The sequence below is a fragment of the Leptinotarsa decemlineata genome, unplaced genomic scaffold (genome assembly GCF_025532065.1).
Source record: "Leptinotarsa decemlineata unplaced genomic scaffold, Ldec_3_MD MMD2_tig00026314_RagTag_RagTag, whole genome shotgun sequence".
Lineage (NCBI taxonomy): Eukaryota > Metazoa > Arthropoda > Insecta > Coleoptera > Chrysomelidae > Leptinotarsa > Leptinotarsa decemlineata.
Genome location: NW_027412684.1, coordinates 8,540,225 through 8,561,510, shown reverse-complemented (window position 1 = coordinate 8,561,510; position 21,286 = coordinate 8,540,225). Strand labels below are relative to the sequence as shown.

Here is a 21,286-nt window from a genome sequence, read left to right as displayed (position 1 = left end):
ATTGTATCCCATCATTTAAATGTGATTGAACATCTTGTCGACTCTACCAGTAACCACGTGCACTCCAGAAAAGTCATTGTCCACACTTAGGCGCCTAAAAACCTACCTTCGAAATTTTTGTGGGCAAGAGAGGCTAACCGTGTTGGCCCTAATGGCAATTCACAAAGATGGCATCATCAACTGATGATGTTATAACATAATTGTCCCATAAAAAGTCTAGAAGGCTTGATTTTGAATTGTGAATTCACTGAACCAGAAATTTGAGGTTTTTAGTTTTTAAAACGAATATGTTGGTACAGTTTTTTCAGTGAAGAGCTTTTCCTGTTCCAATGTAATGGTAATTATTTAAATTGAATTTGAATTAGCATGTCTTTTTTATTGAGACCCTACCTGAAACAAAAATCTGGGCACGGCCTTGTCTGCCTCTAAAAACACTTTAGTTGTTGATTCACAGAAGTAAAAAAACTTCTGGTTCTGAGGCTGATGTAGCAATATTATTTAATGCTTTTTCATTTTTCGAATAGCTTTATCTATATCTTTATAGCTAACCGATACTAGGGTATCATCAGCAAAATAATGGTCATAATCGCATTCATTACATTTGCTGATATCATTAGTGTAGATTAAGAATAACAATGGCCCTAAAATTCTTCCCTGCGGAACCCCATGGTCTATGCTGTTGCTATGTTGAAACAAACTCATCAATTTTGTTTACCTGCTTCCTTCCTGTAAGGTCATCACTGATCCAATCAAGTGCTTTTCTTTTTATGCCATATTTTAAAAAACATTAAATGTTTCACGATTAACAGTTTCAAATGCACGATTCAGGTCGAAAAATACTGCTACAGTTTACATGCATTCACTCATTTCATCTTTCCATTCAGTAACCGTAAGCTGACGTACGGATTCGCATGAATGGCTGGATCTAAAACCACATTGGTTTGGTCTCATTAAGAAGTTGAGCTTATTTGGTCTGAGCCACGATAAAACCTCGCGAGTTTCAGAAAAAGGTCGAGTAGACCCACTTACTCTGAACCTATCCTAACATTAGTTCAAACGCTTTCAAGATTCAAACCGATAGACTAATTGGATCTAGAAGAAATGTCGGTTTTTATTTAGTTTTTCGGACATCAACCAGATGTTCAGAATTTATTCACAGATTGTTGGATGTTTTCCATGGAGTAAATTATAGAAAGCATGTGCCTATACAATAATTTGTGTTTGTACAAGTTCAGCGGTCTGCACTATATGTTCTACGTACCAGAGTTTCTTGGGAACATCTATTCTTGGTAATGCAAATGTGATTAGTGTTCAACTCGTATGTAGTTCATGTAGTTAATTGGGAAAATGCGGCTATTTTCATTCACTCGTTAACATGTGTTATAACGTAGAGAAGGGAAGTGATTATATTGGCGGAAATGCTTTTTACAATTGCGGTCTTTGTCCCTGCGAATCATGTCGGAAACCCAAACGACAAAGTTTCTAACATATCGGCATATTGAATTATCAATTTTTTTTTTGATTGATGCAACTGAGTTTCCTTTATTTTCAGTATTTTAATATTAACATGTGTTTACAAAAAGTATTTGAAGCTTTAATAACTTCTTCTTCATGGCTCTACTCAAACTGAACGTTTTATCTTCTTGTTTGTTCGTTTATACGGTTAGAACGCCTTAGTGCAGGTATTTGTCCCCTCCTGTCATCCGAATGTCTCTTTTAATTTGCCTGTAATATCCTTTGTGTTGGAGTTTCTCTAGGTTCATTGTTTCTAGGAATGTGAATGGGGAATGTTCCTCCTGACAAAAATCAAGTAGTTTTCATAAAAGAGCTCTAAAACAACACATTTTAAACTTATCATTACAACCTTTTTCTTTGAAAAATTATTTAAATACTTGAAAAAGAGGAATGAAATAATGCATTCAACATTTAAAGGGATTCGTTTCTATTTCACCATTTGGCAATATCGGTTATAGCTAATAAAGGACAATGAATCTGTTACCTGCATGAGACAAACAAAGATGACATATTTCAGAGGCGTGCTGTTCTGTTTACTTATGTTCCGAGTTCGGAGACATTCTGTGACATATGAAATTTTGTGCACCTAACCGATCTTCCTCTATATAACTGTTGTTTATGTGGCTTGTGGAGGTGGTACGTATAAATTATTTCAACTTGATATAGGCGCTGTTGCCAATATGTGAATTAGAAACAAATCCCTTTAAAAATTAAAACCCAATATTTGAAAGATCAATTTGAATACTTTTCGGAGTGAATTTGAAAAACTCATGAATTAAACTCAACTTCATTTTGTTCAAACTTGCATTTGCTGTAATAACCCAAATTGAGGAACATTCCCCATTGTATTGTCTAGTATATTGAATATTAGATCTTGTGTTTTGAGTTGTATTTGTTCCTCGATAAGTGAGTTATGACTTTTGAATTTATGGATGTTTAGGTTTTCCCAGATGTCTATACGGTTTCCTTTATTGACTTGTTTCATGAGTTTGATGTTTTCTGGTGGGGGAAAGTTATGTTTGTTTTGTATGGCGTGTGTTGAGAGGTTTGATTTATATTATGTTATTGGGTTCCGAAGGTACGACGAGCACAAAAAAGCATACATAAACCCAGCAACATATAAATCAAACCTCGCAACACACGCCATATAAAACAATCATAACTTTCCCCCACCAGAAAACATAAAACTCATAAAACAAGGCAGTTAAGAAAACCGCATGGACATCTGGGAAAGCCTAAACATCCATAAATTCAATAGTCATAATTCACTTATTGAGGAATAAATACAAATCAAAACACAACAAGACCTAGCATTAAATATACTACACAATACAATACACATTCCTAGAAATAATGAACCTACAGAAACTCCAACACAAAGGATATTACCTGATGTAACCCAAATACAGGCAAATTTAAAAAGACATCTGGAAAACAGAAGAGAACAAATACCCGCACTAAGGCGTTCTAGCCGTATGAAAGAACAAACAAGAAGATAAAACGTTCAGTTTGAGTTTTGAGTAGAGTCATCAAGATGATACCACAGCCCGCTATCAAAAGCGCTCGCACGTAATAAGTAGAAGTTGACAAAGCTTCAAATCCTTTTTTTAAACATATATTAATATCAATTTATGAAACTATGGCAAATATTTGTAATTGTAAATATTTATTCTAGTTTGAAAGTTGCTTCCTATTGAAGCCATTTAAATGAAAATCAGTTTCAAAATTTCAGTATTCATATTTAACAGTTGGTATTGAGACTATTGTGGACACTAATGTTTTATAACAGTACTAGTTGTTGTCCGCGGCTTCACCCGCGTAGAATTTGGTAGTTGTAGTAGTAATTAGTACTATGTTGCTGTATCGCTGCTGTTCTAATGTTTTGACAGAATCAGAATCAACGAACTCAGGCGTGCGCAGCGTTATAGAACAGTGCTTTCAAAAATTGTTCTATAGCGTTACCTCGTCGCCTTCAATAATATTTACCGCAGTAGTAGACGAAATGTCAGGCATGCAAACCTGTAGATCACGGCTAAAAAACACAGTTACAACAACAATGACTCTCTATACCTATGTGAATCTTTTGGCAAGCCAAAACTTGCAAACGACAAAAACTGCAAATTATTTCGAACGAATTCATCTTTACTACATTTACATTTTTTTACATTTTTTAAAAAATTGTTCTTTGCATTTCGAAGCTCGAAGCTTTGCTTAAAAGCAAAGCAGCATTGGGTGTAGAGAATCGAAAGCCCTCATCAGTAAGGTATTACTTGACTCTTATTCCCATTGAAAAAATTGGAGGATAACTCTCTCGCTCCCGCTTAACGAGTTGAAGATTTAGCAATGGTTTTTGGATCAAAACTTAAAATTATCCATTCATGATGTCATCTTACAAGCGAACGCAATACAATTGATACCACCACCAATCGATACCACCAATATGCTTATATTAAAACATACAATACTATATATCGATCTTTTTTGTGTTTTTTCACCTTCCACAATCTGAAAAATATAAAAATTGTAATGGAGAATTTTATTCAGATAATACAAATTGTGGTCGATAAACGGTCGATAAAAAACTTCGATTTCCTTCACAATATACAGTACTGGTTATCAACTAATAGTAGTACAATTCACAAGAAACTACAGTTGTAAATCATTCCCTGAAAAAACTACTCAGTCAAGGACAAAACTCAAGCACTTACAGGGATATTCTTAATGCGCTCTAAGAGCGGTGCCTGTGCGAAAGTAGTGATTGATATTGGATAGTAGTTCCACCAGCTTCCGAAGAAGTTTCATTGGGTTATGTAAGTTATGTACCGGGTTATGTACCGCGACGAAAGAGAGTCAGTCTAGTTCGGAAAGTGTAGTGCGAATTGAGCTAACAGAGCGATACACATTTGAGTGTTAGTGTTAGTCTGAAGTTCAATTGGAGTTTTCGTGTTGTATTGTCAGTGTAGTGGTGAAATAAGGATGAGTTCAATTGTGCAGCGTGGTCAATTATTTTCGATCCTACGGGGAAAAACGTAACAGAACCTTATTATGTGTCTATCAAAGAAAGGATAATCAATGTAAAACTAATTGAAATGAAGGTTATTTTCACTACGCACCATTCTAGTCAGAGGTCTTTGGAGACTGTAATTACGATTTTTTTTAAGAACAAAACACAAGCACTACAGGAAAATCTTTAAGGCCTCTCAGAGCGGTGCTTATGCGAAAGTAGCGATTCACATTGGATTTGAATCACTGGAGATCAAATCCATTTGGAAAAATGATCTCTGGAAGTTTATTCAACATAAACGCAGTTCTCCAAATGAAAGAGTTCTTGAACAGTGAAGTTCGAGGTTTACTGAGTTGAACCTCAAAACGATGAGCAGCCACAGTCCGTCGCGTATTTCTGATATGTACTGCTCTTGGTGGGATCAAATGTGTTAAGTCACTTGAACACTTCCCGTGAAAGTGTCTATAGAAGAGAAACGTATATCCCAAGACATATTGTTGTCCATTTTAACCGACAACGAACTTATCGAAGCAGAAAGGGGAATTGTCTGACTTAACATCATTATATCCGGTTTGGAGATATTTATCTTCTTGGAGAAAAGCGATGCCTGGGTTTTTGCCATTGCCTTCGACAAGCCATATCATCGAAGTTTGCCCAGCGAACCCTCATACCACACACGGTCAAAGGCCTTAGAAATATCAAGCGCAACAGTTTTTGATTCATCATGTTTTTCGATTGCGTTATTCCAAATATGGGTGGAATTGACCGCGGTGGTAGTGCGCCCGACTCCCGATCGGAAGACCGGTGTTCAATTCCCGCCTCGACCAGATATTTTTCTCGGGAGAATTTATCTGGTTGAAACTGGAATGATTCTGCAACCGTGTTAGGAATCACACTTTAAAAGGTAAAACCTCGTTAGTCCTTAGCTCGCACAAGTTTCTCAACTTCTGAGAGTTGTCGTTCGTATGGGGACGGCAGCTGATTAACGAAAAAACAGTTTTTAAACAGATACGGTAGAAGGTCGCCTGTTAACGACTTATATAAAAATAATCTCTCAATCTGGTCCCTTTAATCTTCAACCCAATTTCGGAAAAGAGGTCTGGCAAATTGATTGAACGGGATACGAGGTTGACTGAAGAGTCAAGTTGTGTTCTTGTATCAAATAATGATGTGATTTTCAATTTGGAGTATAGATTTCTGTAGTCAATATTATAGTTTTCATCATGTGCGTTAATTTTGTAGGCAGAGCTAGGCAAAAACTTACGTTGAATTGTTTCGATCACGTAAGTATAAATAGACCTTGTAGTCTGGGTTCCAAACAAGTGACGCATACTCTCATTTTGAATGTGAGAAGAGATCCTTGGAGAACTTCCGGATATAATCTAAACAGTTTACGTGCTTTAAGAGAAATGATATATCAACTCGCCCTCCTCACAAATAAACTTGACGTGTATTTTATTTTTGGGAAGAGTTCTTCTCCTATAGTGTGTTTTCCATCGGAAAATCAAAATATTCATTTGTCAGAGTACTCTATGGGGCTAGCCCACCATGACTAATCTGTTTCAATTTTCAGATTGACATAGCAGTCAATATCGTAGTTGCCAGACCCTCCAGTTATTTTAATCGTGCTTGACAAACTTCCAAAAAACCTGTTCAATGTTTTCAGATGAGATGTACATAAGCTGTCGCTACGCGTTCGAACAGCTGACACTCTGTATATCAACAATCCGTTACAGTTTACTAGTTTCTGTTTTATTTTTATCGTCAGAGCATCGTTTCCCAGTCTTCGGCCTAATTAAAACAATTAATCGATCAGTTCGGTTTCCCTGTTTGTCCGTGTGTATTTGGACGCGGCCCAAATAATATACAACTTTAAAATAGCTCCCATAAGCCCACTAAGTTAGATATTCTCGCCTGGTATTCTGAAGAGGAATGTTTTATCTACCAACTCGTTCTGAAATGACGATCCAGTGCGAGCACTTGATTTTCTCAAGCGTGAATGAAGCGCCAGTTCAGGCCGCGGTTTGCGTGAAGTGAAAGTGTCCAAGAAACACGGACCCTAAGTTGGATCGTTTAGTAATTTTTGAAAAAACGTTCAGAGTGTGATTAGGTGGGTACCGGAATATATTCGTTTTAACGGTTCGCGGTAGTTTTACAAAAAAAAGCATCAGATTTCCGTATTTCCAACCGTTTATTACGAATCTGAAGTCAAAAATTGGCGTTTTGTCTACTTTCGGAGATACGACCTCTGAAAAATTGAAAAATCCGCATGCTGATGCAGAGGTTGATTCGCCTATTTCAAATTTTTTTACGAAATAGAAAACTTCTGTATCACCTGTTTAAATGGTTGTATCAAAAGTGGTGCCCGTTTTTATGAGTCTACTATGAACTTTAATATATCAGTGAATACTTATACAATTTATTCGAAACGAGAGCCATTTGAATCAGTGCACTTTTGCCAACGTAAAACAATTCATTTAATTCCGTCAGCATAAAAATTGTCTGCTCGGGATTTGATGATCTCTACTGTTGACCAGTGCCGGCTGCTGCTGACGGAATTTTCGGTACATTTCGTTGATTTCCTCACAAAAGGAATCTGCTGTGATGGTTTGGCCCGGTTGCAGAAAGTTATAGTGGATCACACCAGCCGAAGCCCACACTACAGTAACCATGGTCTTTTTGGGGCTTTTTAGTCTTTGGAAGATGCCTGGGTGGTTCATCGATGTCCTGAACATCTCCTATTGTCGTAGAGGTTCCAGTTTTCGTCACACGTAACGATCCGATCCAAAAAGGATCGTTTGGTTGTACATAAGCAAAGAAGAACATACCTCAAAACGTGACGATTTCGATCTTTCTGACCTTTCCAATATACGTTTTAAACCATCAAAAACCACAAGGGAACTGACGCCCAGTTCTTCCATCGTCTCACGCACCGTTTGTGATGGGTCGGGCTCCACCAGGATCCTCAAATCCTCGTCCTGGATTACTGTAGGTTCACCACTTCGGTCAGTCAGTGGACAGTAAACAAATCTAAAGAAATGAACTTTAAATGTTCAAGCCCTTCTCGGATATATCTACACAGAAGCCCGTCTCGGATATACCTACACAGTAGGTACAGGAAATTTTCCAACGCCGTTCATGGTATTAGCCAGTGGAGTAGTTGTTTTCTGATAGGCGTCAGTCCATTCAACCCTTCTGTGTAGGTATATCCGAGACGGGCTTATACATTTAAAGTTCATTTCTTTAGATTTGTTTACTGCCGTCTTCAAGCATAGCCCACTGACTAATAAGAACACTATCATTGCCAATTGCCTGGTTAGTTTTTCGGGCTGTTTCGGCAGTGCTTTGGTTCAATTTGAATTCGTATAGAAAAATTGCCGAAAATCGCTCAACAATATTATATCGTAATAATATTGTTACGTTTTTCCCCGTGGGTTGACCAAAATTGACTACACTGAATAATCAAACTTTATTTCACTTCAAATACAATAAATACTTCAACTAAAACTTCAACTATAATTCGAATGTCTATCGCCTTATTAGATCACTTCGCGTGCCGTACTGTAACTTCCACTTGACTGTGTCAGTATGCACGTGGCTAGCGTTTATATATCGTAATTGAATGCGGTGGAAATTTCGCCAAAATTCCATTGAAGTCGGGAGCGTTATTCTCGCTGCATCTAGAGCGGCAGCGAACATCGTACATTCACGCGCTCTTAGCTACGTCACAATTGGTTTATGGTTACCAGTGGCAGCCGGCGTTATTTTCTGTAGGGCATGATTTACAACAAAATCCATGATAATAATTAAACGAGGTTAATTAACAGTTTGGTGTACTAAACCAAAGGTTTCAACTAGTGCATCACAAGTACAGTAGAATTTATTGAGATATGGAGCTACAAAAACACATGTCATCATAACGGACGAAACTTTCGAAACAACCACGTTCATTTCATCAATAATTGCATTAAACATATGTATGTTTATTGTAATATCCGAGTTATATGCAAGTAGAACCTCATTTTAGGTTATGATTGATTCGTTTTCACATTACAGTCACAAAAATGTGTTACAATTGCTATCTCCCTTCCCTCCAATTGTGATTGTTTAGGAAGCTACGACCAATAACGATCTATAAAATATGTAATGTTGCATTCAACCTCGACAGATGTACGTCTTTGTTTATTTCTGCAAATGAATGCAATTAGTTTATTGAGCCACCCTTCAAATGAGAAACTTTATGAACTACTAAGAAGCAATCCATTGTAGAAGGCACATTTTGAATGACAACAGTTATACCTAGTTCAAATTTGTAACACTGCCAACAGAATCAATGAAAAAACTCTTGCAAAAGTGTCATGTAGTTTCATAATAAATTATGGTAGAGCAATATGTCCCCTCACGAAGACATGAGTTTTAATCCAGGAAAATCAAAGATAAAATAAGTCTCCTCAAGGCGGTGCCTATTGTTAGGTATTGTTAGTTTTCACTTCAGATTCGTGATTAGCTGACAAAAATGCGTGAGTCTAATTTCTGAAAAACTAGTTCGAACCGTTAATCCTAGTTATAATGTTCAGAAAAGTGTGGGAGTATTCTTATCCCCTGGAAGTCAATTATTTGATAGTGTATTTTAATTAGTGTCCTATCGTTGTTATATCCGTGAAAAATTGATTAGTGCATTTTTGCACGATTTGTTTAATATTTCATTATCAGCTGTTGTTAATTCTAATATGAATGTCTTCGAATTTCTGGCAAATTTTGATCTACAAACATAACTTCACAAAACAGGTGTTTCTTCAGACAATGTCAGGTGTCACTTTGAAAACTTTCCACCCTCAATATCCTCCGTCCAAGAAATAATGTGAAAAACCTCCCTCGTTGTTCCCCCTCCTCATGCGAGGAATGATTTTTGCAGAATTCTCGAAAAATTTCGTTTTCTTAGCTTCGGAAGTAATTAGAACTTGCACCTTCCATCCTTTTAATAATGGTAAGAAAGTCGTTTGATTTTTTTGTTGGTTCTTTTACTTTTTCAAAAACAATTTTCAATCATCAAGTGCAAATTTCAAGAGTGGAACACATAGAATTTACTCATCCACTTCCTACAATACATTTTTAAAATGTTTTGATATTTTTATTCACCTCCCGAAGAAACGCGCGTCAAACAATTTTTCAGTTCTGGTGTGTCCATTGTGCAAACAGTAATCAAGTCTGATTCCTTTTCTGAGAACTTTGCCATGAATTGAACGGCATGCTGGTGTAATTCGCCTTTCGAAATCATTAATTACACCAAGTTGTAACGGAAAAGAAATACCCCGAGAGAAAGAAATCTTAGAGGGTTGAACCTGGCGATTTCAAAGACCATTCAATTGTTCCTCTTCTGCCAATCAATATATCTGAGAGTCTGTAGCCACTGCCCAAGGTGCTGTAAAACTATATTACCTCTGCATCAATTATTATCATAGCTATCATCATATTATTATACCTCGCATACCTCAAGTTTCATATGATACTAGTCAGACGCCGCGGCTTCGCATGTGTGCAATTTAAAATTGAAGTATAGTTCACGGCCTACATAATAATAATAAAGAATAAATAATAAACATAATGAAATTTATTCATCCTTTAAGATCATACACATGATATTGGACAAGTCATAAAATGTATATACACAGACATATATAGGTACACAAATTAAAAGATTATGAGTTAGCAAAATATTCACTTACTTATGTCATAAAAGCAGGATTCCACTAAATATTTTTTCATTTTTTTTTTTAATTAATATCACTGGAGTTTTTTTCCCAACACCAAATCGTTATTTTTAACACTTCGACACGTGTTTCGATCACCAAGTGATCATCTTCAAAAGGAACATTTATCTGTTAAATCTTACTCTTGAAGATGATCACTTGGTGATCTTACTCTTAAAGATGATCATTTAGTGATCGAAGCATGTGTCTAGGTGTTAAAAATAACGATTTGGTTTTGGGAAAAAACTCCAATAATATGCATTACTACACCAAAGGTTCCAAATAGTTGTTTGAATTTATTAATATTTTTTTCGTTTTTGCTATCACTGGGGAGATGATTGAAAAGTCGTATTCAACCTCTCAAGTTTTTGGCTTGCTTACTACAGTGCTGTTTTGAAAAAATAACAAGTATCGGTAGAAGCAGACATTCGACAGAAGATTAGAGACGAGAAAAAGTAGGACAGATAAAAACCCTTCAAAATGATGTGCTTTCTTGGCAAGATTCTGTTGGATGAGCTCTTGAATCATGGTCGAACACATGTCCTCCATCTTTTCATTTGAAAATTTTTATATTTCTGAGTTGAAATAAAATCACTTTTGGAATTTTTAAACATGGCATTTTTTTATATCACTTACTTTTGACGATACCCCGTATCATGTACGGCTGGTTTGAAGAATGTAATACCTACGATAAAAATATTTGTTATTTCTGAGTGATATATAGAAATAATTTTTAGCAATTTTATGTCATGTTTTTATTTTGATATAACTGCACTGAATGCGTCACCTCCGTAAATACACATTCAAGGTCACGGTTTATACAGATGGCGGAAAAACATTAATGAAACTACTTTCTGCATTGGGACTATAAATAAATCAAAATTGTTTATCCTCCCATCGTAGAAAATGCGCCTGAAAAATGTATTCCAGGGTTTAGGTACTCTTTCCTTTCAATGATATGTCAAGTCGTCTAAAAAAAATCAATTATTTGGTTAGTAGTACAAAATATTCAATTCAAGTTGAAAAAATAGGGTAGACCAGAACAACTGTAATACTTTTTGGTAAATAAATCGTTGAATAGAATGAATATTAATTTATTCATCATGAATAATAGAGATATACTTTGGTATTTCGAGAATTATCTAAAGTGTACGAGGGTTGCTTTTTGTGTTTTAACAAATTACTATTAGATTGTGCTACTGAAATATGCATGGCGATATTAAGTATCATTATTATCCTAGAATCAGCGACAGCTTAAAAATTGAGAGAATAGTTAGTTGACAAGTGTGAAGAAAAAAGTAAACACTCGTGTGTCTAACTTGATAAGAGTGTATAAAACTTCTTCGTTCATCGGGTGCAATTCAGAGTTTAATTTTATCATGGAACTGAGCCCACGGTTTAAAATTTGAAATTACAAGTTTTATCATTATGGCAGTCAGAAGAAGGAATTCTGCTTGGCGACTTCGTCCGTGTGAACTATAAAATGTAACTAATTAACCCGCATATACCCGATCTCGCGAGGATATCGAGATAAAAGTAGTTTATATTACTGCTGGATAATATAGCTTTCTGATAGTGAAAGAGTTATTGAAATCGGTTCAGTACTCTCAAATAATTTCGATTATATTTGACCCACCACGGCTTCGAACGGGTAGTTATATAGACATATACTTTTTTGTAGAGACCATTTTCGCCGGTTCATGGGAAGGTCGAACCACTGAATCTTGGTGGCCTTAAGCTTCTCTGTAAACAATATTTGATGACAGAACTCTCATGAATGTATCTATTTTTTTAAACACAGAATAAAACATCAAATATTGTTTACAGGAAAGTTCTAGGCCACTTAATTTTAGTGGCTTATGTTCCCATAAATAAAAAATTATTTTGGTAAAATAACCTTATTTTTACCTAACCAGCTTCAGAGTTGCCGGCGAGAATGGTTTCTACAGAAAATCATGATGTAAGGAATTATTTGTTTCTATTAGTGCAAATAAAATCTAATTTATCTTTTTGTCTATCTACCCGTATGCGGCCAGGGCGAGATAGCTGTAATAGGTAGCTGAATAGATTTCTATGATTCTTTCACTATTAGAAAGCTACATTATCCAGAAATAGCATATGTTTTTTTTTCATTCGGATACTCAAGGGATCACGTCCTACGAGGGTAAATTAGATATACCTATCCTATAGTTTCCGCGGTTGAAGTCGCAGACAAAAATTATTTCATATAAAAAAATTGTAATTTCTGTAGTTAAACATTTTCTGTAGTAAGATGCATTTTCCACGATAAAATAACTAACAATTTTGATTTGTTTATAATTCAATGCAGAAAGCGGTACCATTCATGATTTTGTTTATAATCCAATGCAGGAAGCGGTTTCATTCATGATTTTGTTTATAATCCAATGCAGGAAGCGGTTTCATTCATGATTTTGTTTATAGTCCAATGCAGAAAGCGGTTTTATTAATGATTTTGTTTATAGTCAGTCCAATGCAGAAAGCGGTTTCATTCATGATTTTGTTTATAATTCAATGCAGGAAGCGGTTTCATTCATGATTTTGTTTATAGTCCAATGCAGAAAGCGGTTTCATTCATGATTTTGTTTATAGTCCAATGCAGAAAGCGGTTCATTCATGATTTTGTTTATAATCCAATGCAGGAAGCGGTTTCATTTATGATTTTGTTTATAGCCCAATGCAGAAAACGGTTTCATTCATGATTTTGTTTATAATCCAATGCAGAAAGCGGTTTCATTCATGATTTTGTTTATAATCCAATGCAGGAAGCGGTTTCATTTATGATTTTGTTTATAGTCCAATGCAGAAAGCGGTTTCATTCATGATTTTATTCATAATCCAATGCAGGAAGCGGTTTCATTCATGATTTTGTTTATAATCCAATGCAGGAAGCGGATTCATTCATGATTTTGTTTATAATCCAATGCAGGAAGCGGTTTCATTCATGATTTTTCGCCATCTGTATAAACTATGACTTTAAATGTGTATTTACGGAGGTGACAATATGCTATATAAATTATGTTTTTTTTACTGCTTATGTTGTTTTATTGTTCCAACTGTACATCTAAACATCCAACGAAGGGGGAGTTTGCTACTAGTTGACATATAAAGTTGAATTAAGTGATCTTTATATCATTTATTGCACTCATGATTGGTAAAATTTTTGTATACTCAATGTAATTTGCATTGTTCCTTTCAACTTGATATATCTATCATCTCTATTTCAGAAAAACCTATTGACCTGTTTGAATATTTTGTGTTTCTAAGGAATCATAAAAATTATTATTACAATCGAATATTTGTGTTCTATTTCGTAAATACAATTCCAAATCTAACTCGAACCCTCTTCACACAGCTCTTCCAGAAGATATTGACGAACGAAACGAATCCTAAATCAAACAGAAGGTCTGATATTTCTATTTTCGTTTTCCCTGCCATGTCCTTATATTTTCTATTTGACACGTAATATGCACTCGACAGGGGCCGACGATGATTCCAGCCTGGAAGACGATTCGACCCTAAAAGGGAAGCAAAACCAAGCATGGTCGGAGACGTACTCGAATCAGGGGTCCACGTCGGATTTGTCTACGACTTCGTCGGAACAACAGTTCAGTTTGAAAGGTGATATCAATTGAGATTTTGACTACTACGAATTTCACAGCATTCGACCTTAATTGAAATGATTTAAAATTAATCTAATATGAATGGTGAACTACCAAATTTATCCATTCCACACTTCTGGTCAGTTATTGACATTAATTGATTAAGTTATACCGGGTGTCTCAAAAATGTGGTATTTGTTCGATTCATGGATATACTTATGAAATGAAGTCCATGTCTGTAATTAAATAAAATATGTATATATATATATATATATATATATATATATATATATATATATATATATATATATATATATATATATATATATATATGTATATATATAAGGTAAGTTGGGGCAAGTGCACCCCCAAAATTGAATAGTGACACTTCGAAAAATCGTGCTTGTTGAATTTGATAGGAAAACCAGTCATCAAATTTTCTGAGCAGTCATTGAAATGTTTAGCTTCAATAATGCGAATATCCAAGTAGTTTATTGAAATCTGAAATGTTTGTGATTTTTTCAATTTTATTGGGTTTAAAAACGCACTTGCCCCATCATTTGGGGCAAGTGCGTTCTCAGATGTGATAGAGGTGTATGATCGTATATTGAAATATTCCGGGGTAAGAGCGTCTTATTGCAAATTTATTTTTGCCCCTCGATTTCGCAGAACTGTAATATCACCACCCGTTCAGAAGTAATGAACTTTTCTCTCAGAAAAAATGAATTGGTCATATTATCAGAAAAACTTTATTTCATAGAAACATTAACGAATAGGTTCTAGAATGAACAATTGATTGGTTTATTGAATATTGAACATATGGAAAGAAATCTCGAAGCGTATTTCACCTCTGCGACCAATCTTTGGTGGGGGTAGAAGTGAAACTATATCACTTTCCAAAACTACCGATGAATCTTCAACTGAAGGGAATGTGAAAATGGAATTTTCCTTGAGAAAAGTATTTTTCCTTGTAAATTTCACAATAATAACATCATTAGTGATATTGGCGATTTGGCCCACGTAATGCTTGATGCTTTTTTTTCCTGGAAATTTCACCAACACCCAATCATCAATATTCATGTCACCAACATTTTTTACTAAGTGTTGCTAGTCATCCTCACTTTGAATATCTTCGGCGATATCATTGCTGAATTCTTCTTCGCTTTCAGTCAACATTGTATTGACTTCTTCTGATGATGATGACCATTCATCAGTTGTTTTTCTCTTTCTATTCACTCGTTTTCGGGATGAATCGTCATTTTCTATGAGACCAAGATCTTTACCGACCGCATGAACATTAGGATTTCTCATTTTAGTTTTCGATTTGTTTAATGATTCATCTTTTTCTTTCAATCGCTGTATCACATCATTGCTTGTTACCACCTCTGCGCCATTACAAACTTTTCTTTTGGGCTTCTTGATTTGCTGGGCTGAATTTGTGGAATTTTTTACAGTTCTGAGAAGGAGTGCCTCAAAAGAAATATCATTTGCATCATTTGGCTTACTTCTGGAAGGTTCTGCTGTTTTTTCAACTTCCGAAGAAGAACCTGCTGATATGTCTCTAGAAGTTCTTGCTTGGATGTCTCTATCACTATTTGTTGATGGACAGTTTGAACGATCAATTTCCATATGTTTGTTTGGCGGATCTGTATGCATCTGAATAGGAGGATCGACATTGTTTTGACCGGAGACATTTTGACGTACAGTAACAATATTTTGTGATGTTTTCCACCTTCTGAGAGCTTCCGAATCGTAGAGTTCTTCTGGTATGACTTTATCATCGAATGGCGAAATCCCTCCTTTTTTGAACCCGCTTTTGATGATATCTGCACTTGTTTCCAGCCAAACTCGACCTATCAATGAAGAAAACTGTTTCTTAGGAATTTTCATTCCATGGTGTTCCCTTTGCCACTTCACTAATTTAGCATCCCAAGAAGATTTTAAGGAACGAAACACAGCTAGGTCAAGTGGTTGGAGTAAGTGAGAAGAGTGTGGAGGTAACTTTAATATAGTGATCTGCTGTTCAATTGCTGATTGAATCACCCCAACAGTTATGTGGGTTGAATGTCCATCATAAATAAGGAGGATTGGTCGATCTGTACCAATATTTGGAATTAGGGTTCGCTTAAAGTAATTTTCAAAAACCTCAGTTTCCATCTAAGCCTTCTTTGTAGCTGCGTACGCTGTTCCTGGATATTCTGATCCCTCTGATCCTACCCATTCATTCCATATGCTCTTTCCTTTGAATACGATCAATGGGGGTAGTTTATTCCCAGAAGCACTACAAGCCATCAACACAGTAGTGTTTTCACGGCCCGGCCCGCTTGTTGTTCTTGTGGATGGAGCACCGATTTTCCCAACTACTTTAGTCTTCGAGGGATCTGAAGAAAAACTGGATTCGTCTAAATTCCAAATCTGGCTCGGTTTATCATTCAATCCCAAGTCATCCAAGTTTTTTTTTCAGTAGCTTGAAGTATTCTTGTATAATGAAAGGGTCTACGGATTTCTTCCGAGCCACTTCTACACTTTGAGGCTTCTTTATGGAGAAAGCCTATGTCTCTTTCTGAAATTGATAAACCAGTCTAAACCTGGCCTACCATTTTTGAATTGGGTGTTTATTTTATTTTCCAACACAAATCTCTCAACTAGGTCCAGTACTTCTGTACGAGACAGGCCAAAACCCCACTTCTCCATACAGCAGAGGCCATCAGCTAATTGCCTTTCCAGTTCTATTGGAATGTCGGGTTTTCTACCAAAACTTGAACTTTTGTCCCCCCTTCTTCCTTTGACATGGTCCTTCAGTGTAGTCACTGGGATATCATGAAGTTCACTGGCTCTCTTGACTGTTAATACTCCTGCTTTTATATCATTTACGGCTCGTTGTAGAGTCTCTTGTTTGTATTTTTTCGCGCGATCACTCTTTCTCTTATAATTTCGAACCATGTTTCGAAATGTTCCTACAATAAATAACATTTGTAAGTATTTATATTGTATCACCAAATTGCTTACGATATAAGGGGGCAAGTGCGCCTTCCGAACGCACTTGCCCCAGTCTTAGGGAACGCACTTGCCCCTAGATGCTAATTTTGTGGGGCAAGAGCGACCCCCACGCTAACAACAAATTTAAGATAAATCTCAAAATACCAAAATTCGGTGATGGTTTGATTATATAAAAGAGGAACATTAAACATGCAAACTTCGAAAGAACGCAAAAATACACAACGAACGGATTAAATGAAAATATACTTACGTACTCGTCTTACTAGCGAAATGACACTGCTTGTCTGAACACGACTAACGTACGCAACAGAGGCAATCATGCGCCATATATTCTTTCGCGCACTGTTGCCAAGAGTTGTACCACCGTATTAATTCCGTAAAAATCCGAAAATTATTGTATTTGAAGTTTTTTCAAGCCAAGGACGCTCCAGCCCCAAAGTCGCACTTACCCCAACTTACCTTATATATAAATAAAGAAATACGGAATAATGTTGGGGATGCAGTCAAAATTGCTGGGCTGTTGTTTACAGAATACTCTTTGTTATATGGTCGAGCTTTCGAGAATGTTTATTCCCTTTATCAAGACATTAACTTGAGGTTATAGTAAAAAGTCGAAAATTTCACTGAGAAACACAAACTTAGTCCTTTTCATTATGTAGAAAAGTGTCACACATTAAATTTTTATGGTTTAAAGAAAAAATATATATAAAACTTATTCAGAAGTAACATTTAGAGGATTTGAAATTTAAAATTTTATTTTAACGGCCATGCATGGCACTTACTAGTGGCGTGTTCATTTTGTTCATTTAAATACTCTCCAACAGGTCCATTTCCATTAGTAAAGTTTCCAATGGTACGCACTTCTTATGGATCAGCCTGTATATGAGAAACTTCAGAAATGTTCGTCAAATGAACAATTTTATCCAACTGTATTTATACAAAAAATAACCCTAAAGCTTTTAGTGCATTGAAGCGAGGAAAAGCTCGTACATTATTCATTATAAATGATCACTCCCGTGAACACGTTTTCCTACTATTATCACCTCCAGATATCGATCCAGATATCAGTGCATTAGCGAGCGGGAGTTTTGGAACTCCAAAGGCTTATTTGGTCATTGCCATTAAACCGCAGGATAAAGTTTGCTGCAAATGGTTATTTTGTTGTGGATAGTGGTTTTGTCAACTTTCTGGCCGTAACCTCTACAAAATTTCCTGAAGTGGGTTGTTTTGTTCCATTTATGGCGAATAATAGTGTTGACGATATGAAAATATTGAAGAATGTAACGCATGCCACAAACTCATGTTACATCACCTCTTCATGTTTCACATGAAAATTCCTTAGAAGTTTTGTATGAACCACAATAAACCCTTGTGAATTGCAGTGGAGAGCCGAATTGACCCGCTCACTTTGGCCGTACCAATTAGACAAAATCAATTTTCAAAGTTTTTCATCGGCCGTCCTGGGAATATTCACCTTTTTCAATCTGAAAAAAATAGAGATTGTAATGGAAATTTTTAATTTTTTCAGATTGTGGAAGGTGAAAATGCCCAGAAAGGCCTATAAAAACTCTGATTTCCTTACTACTGTCATATTCAGCTACTTTCAACTATTAATTGATGTAAAATTGAGTATCTCTGTTCAGAAAAATTTCAAAAAGAAAGCATATATGAAGACACATATTTCTGAATTCCAGATTCGAGAAAATACCTCGGTTTGAAAGTAGAATATTTTTCGTATAGGTGTTCGAGGAAACTTTCCTATTTTTAGTTTGGTCTTACAAATCATTTCATCTTACCATTACCGAGGTAGCAATAATATACAATGTATTTTATCCTGAAATTCTGAATAGAAATGAAAGCCTATACTCTGTCCATCTAAATAACGGAGTGCTCCGAAACATTATCATACCTAATGCAGGTGATCTTCCAGACAAGGCTGCTTGTACAGAGTCGTACTAAGGAACGATCGAAATTTTATTTTATTTTAAATATGCGACTGGGTATAGGAAAATTATTAGATGCTGTGTAGGGATACAAAGTAGCATTTTCTTCAGCCGTATCAGTACTTCACATTAAACAAATTTAAACTTTGAAATACAGTATATGTATACACCACAGGCGTTTAAACGTAACTGATCACTCCGACACTATAACATGAATTCCGCCAGCTGATTGCCGTTGAATCTGATTGGCCAACGTAAGGAGGCTTGTTTATTTCGCCCAATAGATGCAAATGTGCGTGGTGATCAAGCCTTGATTACGCATCGATCTTTGGGTTAGTTTTTTTGTTGGATGGATATAGTTTAGTATATTTTGTTTTTTAAATCAATGCAACTATTTCAATAACAGTTCAAAGGCAGTTGTTGTACTCCTGAAGATGTAAACCAATTGTGTTTGCAAACAACAGTTGATAATCTCGAAAAACTGCAAATTCAGAATGGTTGTAAAAAATGAAGACTAGAAATAATTGAAACGTCAAAACATAGGGGACTGATTGACCCTGAGAAAAACATGTCACTCGCCCACTTCCAAGACAATTTGTGGATGATCCTTAAAGGTTAATAATGGCAGCAGTGTGTTACAACCTTCTCGTTGGTAAACGAGTCTACCATTGTACCACGGCTACCTAGACCGGATAACCAACGTTCCTAACCACTAATATAATGTTTCGAAAAACATTAGTATTTAGTTGTCACAGATATCATTCAACCATTGAAATTTTTTACAAAGTGTAAAAAAGCGTTTGACAAAAATTTGTAATGAAAGTCCCTTCAATATACAGTACATTCTAGTTAAACGAGGCACCCCGAATGATTTATTTGATATAGATACTTTAAAATACAGAATTTTAAATTTAAGTTTTTTTTTTCTGCAGAGGTATTATTATAATGTATAATTGATACATCTGAGCAGAAATTCGGATCCACACTATGAATACCTCTGTTAACAAGAGTTGGTAAATTTTATTGGTAGTCCTCCTACTCTCCGCTCTCCTCCACTGACGAAAATTATCTTCCATTCCACCACACCTCCCTGTAGGCCAAAAGAGTCACTTTCACTACTTTTCTTTTATTAATATTTTTAGTGATTCATTAGGGCATGATTATAGATGAACTGTAAAATTAAATATATTTTGCTTTCCTAACTTATCGGGCAAGAAGTTACATAAAGATCGAAATTCCGGTAAAAAAACATTCATACACTGATACTTCTCGAACACTGACAATTACTTAGAATTTCAATAGACCTTATCAGTATCTTAGGGCTAGGACTACCAATTATATCCAATCCATTAACTTTTTGATGACATGTATCACTTGAGAAAGAATTTTCCAAACAGATAGCTCGACCCGCTGCAACAGCGACTTCCAATGGATCCGTAAGGAACCGACGCCCCCCTCCTCTCCGAAAATGGAAGAGGTGGACCAGATCCCAGTCACGAAACCTCCCCTGAACCGCCCCTTACGCGACAAAACGCCCCGCAAAGAGAAAGGCGCCCCCGGAAGTCTGGATCGAAGGAGGCAACACCACCAGAACAGGCACGAACGAGACCAAAAGTCAAGGTCTTCGCACATCCTAAAAAGTCCACCCAGGTTAGATGATTTCGCCGGTCCGGGCTGTCAGAATTGGTGCTGCAACCCACACGACTACTGCTACGAGAACTTCCAGAGGCGGCATGAACGGCTGGATCCCCAGAGGTACGGGAGTAATCCCATGTTGGAGCAACACCCCCATCAGAGGTTCGTCGATAGGGGAAGCCATCCGGACATTTACGGGGACTATAACAGACTCAGGCATGAAATGCAGTGTTGTTCTTACCACGCCGTTCCACCACCAGCTTGTTGTTTTTACGGAGACAGAAGCTATCATTGGACCCCGCCGCCTTACCCCAAGGTAGAATTTTCTAGAAGTGATCAAATTCGTTAACGATTACTAACATTGTTGTTTCGTCTATTTTAGGAGCGAGGTACTTTAGATTAGTTTGTTGTTTTATCAGTCATGTTAGTCATCAGGTGATCATACTAATTTCCAAGCTGTTACTTAGTCTACATAGAGTTACAATAAGTATAAGACAATAAGTATAAAACAATATTACCTACCTAAATGAATATATGCGTTCATAACACTGCAGAAAAATGTGTTTCAGAATGTCTAATAATGTGTTTGTAATGTAGCAAGGATATAATAATCTTATATCCATAACTATATCTTTTTCAACACGCTTTTATTAACTTCACCTGTATGTATGTATGTTTGTTTGTTTGTAACTCTCCTTTTCATTTCATATTTATTCTCGTTTGAATGCTCGGGATCTGTATTTAACAGAATTATCGACATTATTGCTTTATCTATTCGCGGGCAGATGGCGCTGCACGTTACCTCCTTGATATAATTCG

At 36.1% G+C, this 21,286-nt stretch overlaps 1 protein-coding gene across 4 annotated transcripts in view; it reads left to right on the top strand.

Annotated features, from left to right (window-relative positions):
* The window catches only part of Liprin-beta (liprin-beta 1), a 147,190-nt gene that overhangs the window by 95,812 nt on the left and 30,092 nt on the right, over nt 1–21,286 (top strand). For 3 of the 4 annotated variants that reach the window (XM_074181555.1, XM_074181556.1, XM_074181557.1), the window contains 2 exons: nt 13,768–13,908; nt 20,230–20,783. The exons of the other annotated variant lie outside the window; for it this stretch is intronic. In XM_074181555.1, the coding sequence (XP_074037656.1) occupies nt 13,768–13,908; nt 20,230–20,783 (695 nt within the window). The remainder of the gene's footprint in view (nt 1–13,767; nt 13,909–20,229; nt 20,784–21,286) is intronic. 4 annotated transcript variants of the gene reach the window in all.